Source organism: Perkinsus marinus, assembly GCF_000006405.1.
Source record: "Perkinsus marinus ATCC 50983 genomic scaffold scf_1104296947142, whole genome shotgun sequence".
Lineage (NCBI taxonomy): Eukaryota > Perkinsozoa > Perkinsida > Perkinsidae > Perkinsus > Perkinsus marinus.
In genome coordinates this window covers 10,840-14,963 of record NW_003210691.1, presented here as the reverse complement: position 1 = coordinate 14,963, position 4,124 = coordinate 10,840, and the positions used below count along the sequence as shown (strand labels likewise).

The 4,124-nt window shown below is 46.1% G+C and overlaps 1 protein-coding gene across 1 annotated transcript in view; it reads left to right on the top strand.

The window, feature by feature from the left end:
- Window positions 1-154, top strand: part of Pmar_PMAR027053 (hypothetical protein) — a gene marked incomplete at both ends in the record, with an annotated part of 1,048 nt that extends 894 nt beyond the window's left edge. The window contains one exon of the mRNA XM_002779457.1: window positions 92-154. Coding sequence (XP_002779503.1) covers window positions 92-154 — 63 coding nt within the window. The remainder of the gene's footprint in view (window positions 1-91) is intronic.
- Between the last annotated feature and the right edge of the window lie 3,970 nt (window positions 155-4,124).

The following is a 4,124-nucleotide window of genomic DNA, read 5'->3' as shown; positions in this document are numbered from 1 at the left end:
ACCCAGATACACACGCTGCATCAATCCACGAGATGTCTCCTCTGGCGTTATGGAAAGATGGACAATCCTTGTTCCCATTCACAACTTCCAGGTCCCATTTACTGAGGAACAGCTCGACTGTTTCCCCTCTATCGCACATTCTTGGTGCAACTAAACTGACTCTAGGGTGCCACAACGCCGATGCTGAGTTTGTGTCTATCCCCATGATTATTCCGTCGGAGGATCGAGCATCCATGACTGCCTCAGATATGCGTTCTAGGACCGCATCTGGTTCACTGTCACAAGGAATGTAGAGTGAAATACAAGTTAACCAGCGGTTGTCGTGGAAAAGATCTAGAGCAACGAAATCTATACCCGGTACTACGCGTTTAGTCGGGATACCAGGTGGGATAAGGATCGCAGCCCTAGGCCGCGCCTCCTGGGCACCAGTGCCTTTACCTAATGATTTGACCACGGTAAAACCACGGTGGTTTAACCACCCCATCGATCATTCAAGCACCACGGGGGCTCCTGAAGCAGAACGATGGTCTCCGCGAGGTCTACCTTCGCGCGTAGGTCTTCGAGAGCGGCGGACGACTTGCACGAGTTGAAGGATATAGTTTTACATACGGATATATTACAGGGGCTAGCCCTTACGAGATCAACATCAATATCGGGATCAGGAATGCAAGATGAATTAGAGTCGAGGCGGCTACGCGAGCCGCCTTCTGGTTGGGATATCATTGAGTTCCGCCACCCACTTCTGGGGTAGCGGTTTCAGTACTACTACTACTACTAATCATTACTTGCGTACACAGGAAACTCTAGCATTGAAAGAAGCTAGATAAAAAAGATTCAAAACATGCCCAAGGATGTTCCCTTTCAATTCCCCACCGTTATTCTGGCCGAACGCGCCAGTCAACTTACTGATCGCTCTCTTATGCTCATCTTTCAGAGTATATCTATCATAATAATATCTCGCGATGGCAAAAAAGACGATAACCGGAAGTTCCGGTTATCGTCTTTTTCGATATTCCGGTCCGGAACGCTACTCTTACTGTCACTAAAGTCAGTATCATTAAAATTCCATGGTTTCAGTATGAAACCATGTGTTCTGAATACGAGGGTGAGGAGTCGAAGGTAGGTCGCCTCGATACAGATCTGCTGAAGGAAGGAACTTGACGACGGTAGTATAATGACGGCAAATCGAAGGATTTCGAGACCATCGTGAGAAAACAAAGCTAAAAGCTGTTCCCCCACCAAATAAAAAACTCATTACGCACAAAATTGAAGTTTATGAGGCTGTAAAAAACCACAATCGGATTGCATTGACCGTCACACACATCATTTAAGAGGAGACAAATGTCGCGACTCGAACAGGCCTTCGAACTTTTCGTAGCACGACTTCAGGCTCGCCTGTGACCTTCTTTCCGAATACCTGCAGCGAAGAACAATCGAAAATCTCGCTGGTATAATTGTGACACTCAGGATATATGAGGAGAGACTTAAAAAAATGACGATGCCCAGCTCAGATGCATAACCGAGAACTCATCTAAAGATGAGTTTAACTCATCTTATGAGCCGTGTCGCAAAACGTCAAGCAACGAGCTGTTACCTGAGATGAGCCGGAGCTGAATGTGTCCATTCGTGTGAGCCAAGTTCTGCTTCGACTCCACACATTCACTCCCAAAGTGAGGTCGCACGGGTTTCCTTCCTTCCTCCTGAAGGAAGGAACTTGGCACTAGCACGGATCAGTAGTCAGCGAATAGAATGAGGTCTCCCAGTAAATTTCACGGGGAGGGATAGTTCTTTCCTCGGGATCACAGTTCCATAGTATAGAACTGTGATCCAGAGGAAAGAATCGGATGGAATAGGATGGAATCCATACACGAAGCAGCAACTGGTCAGGAGCTGGATCGAAAGTTGAGAGACGCTTTATAACAGTTCTCTCACCTTGAGCCTCAAGTTGAGCGCGTGGTTGGGGTAGTATAATGACGATAAGTTGAAGACCATCGAAAAAATAAAGCTATGAATCATAGCCTATGATGCTGCAACAAAACCTCCATCAGGTTGCATTCGCCGTAATCTCCACATTCCCGCCGCACAACTCATTCGTGACACAAAAAATGTCGTTATTCATACAGGTTTTTGAATTTCTCATAGCACGACTTGCCTCTGACTTGCTCTTCAAAGACCTGCAGTGGCGCCAAAGATACTCAACAGCGTTTTCTGGCCTCGCATTCAGAAAAGACCCCGTTATTCCGGAATGGAACGCTTCCGCTATAGTGTATTGAATATACTACGAATCATTGAAATATTTTCGGTTGCGCGCTTTCGGATCTCCTCGGTGATCGAGACAGATGAACAAGTGCACAGCTGATATAATTGAGACACTCGGATTATACGAGGCGTGACTTTAGGAAATCACTGTGCAAGTCGGTGAAATTTATTTGTGTTATTTGCTGTCCTTCATGGACATCTGTCCCGTTGTGGTTGATTCTCAACCTATCATCGCTACGCTAGGCTGTGGTTGTTTACATTCTAGTGATGGTAACTAGTTCTCTATGATACTTGATCGGGGTTGGGTTCTGACTCTCAATAACAGCGAATGCATAACCGAGAAATGCTGTAGGATTCAATTTGAAGTCCGAGACTTAAGGACAGCGTCATTTTTCTATCGCCTTCTTCACGATCTTATAGCTATCCTTGGTTGCTCTCTGTGTTTCTCTCAACCTAGCCAGTGCCTCATTCTGAGGCAATATGCAGAGTGCTGCAAGAAAAACACACCCTCTTAAAATTTTATGATGCATACGAGGTGGAGGATTGGATCTCTGAACAACATGATTGAAGAGTGAGCTTTCAAATCGTAACTGAGTGCACACTGCGTGATATATTCTCAGCAACTCATGTTTCGAGAGATCGAAAAATAACTGGGGCGATTCATCAACGAGTATATATCAACAATCCATACTGAATATATTCACAGCCGAACTTCTCGTCGGTAACGGGTCGTCGCTAATGATTCATGGGTGAGAATTCGGTACAACGATTCGGCGCGAAAAAATAACATCAAAATAATGTGACTGTGGCATATTAAAAGAAAAACATGAGCTTGAGATACCACCCCGACCTTGGTTACACTCCAGGTGTTTTTTTCGCCCCGGTAAGGCTCACCTCACTCGGATCCCCCGGAGTAGGGCTCAGTAAACCATTATCCTGAGGATGGAGGGACGGGAGAATCGATCCTCTGTACGTCGAGACAGCGGTCCTGAAGCAGCGGGGCGTCTCGAACGGAGGATCTCCCTAGATTACACGCCACTTCGAAGGGACGGGTGGATGGACTCGGATTCTGGTTCCACGGCGCCCTCCACGGAGACACACTAGTATTCGTGAGGCGTACGCATTTGGAGATCTCAGGAGAAACGAAAGGAATTGCGCAGCTACAGTGCGCTGTGTAGCACCCAGATAGCGATTAATACCGTATAATGCTAATACCCAGTAGGTAATGCCAATAGACCCCTAAAATAGCTGAGTGAGTAACTCCGATAGAAATGAAAGGTCATCAGTGATGACTCATCACTGACCCGCTCTCCACCTCAGTAGCATTCTTGGAGTCTCCAAGTTGGAGATGGACGAACTCGAGAGATCAGATCTTAAATCAATCAGTCCGGGTGTTCAAGAAACAACACAAAACAGGCTCCTGAGAGTGCTGCTGAATAGCGCTTTTGAAGTGTTCTCCTGGAATCACGTTCAACTAACGCGCTCCCGAAATATGTCGGGAGCTCTCCTGGGAGTCAGCAGAAAATCTGTTCAAATAACAGAGCCTTGAAACGCGCGGTTCAAAACCTCTCTTGAGAGAGCTCTTTGCATCGCTTCGCTCGTCGCGCAGCTTTCGATCGATTACTTTTGTACTTAGCATCTTTGATAGTTGGAAACAACGAGCCTCTTTTACTAACGGTTAATGAAAGAGGATCTAGTAGGCGGTTAGTGACTAACCACATACCTTAAGACGGGAAAAACTGAAGAAACTGAGGTTAGATCGTTTCACTAACAAACAAGAAGGGGTAAGTTCACAAGTTCCTCGGACTCACTGAGGTAAGAAACAGTGAGACTCACTCTTACTCAAGAGTTTTAAGTTAAGACTC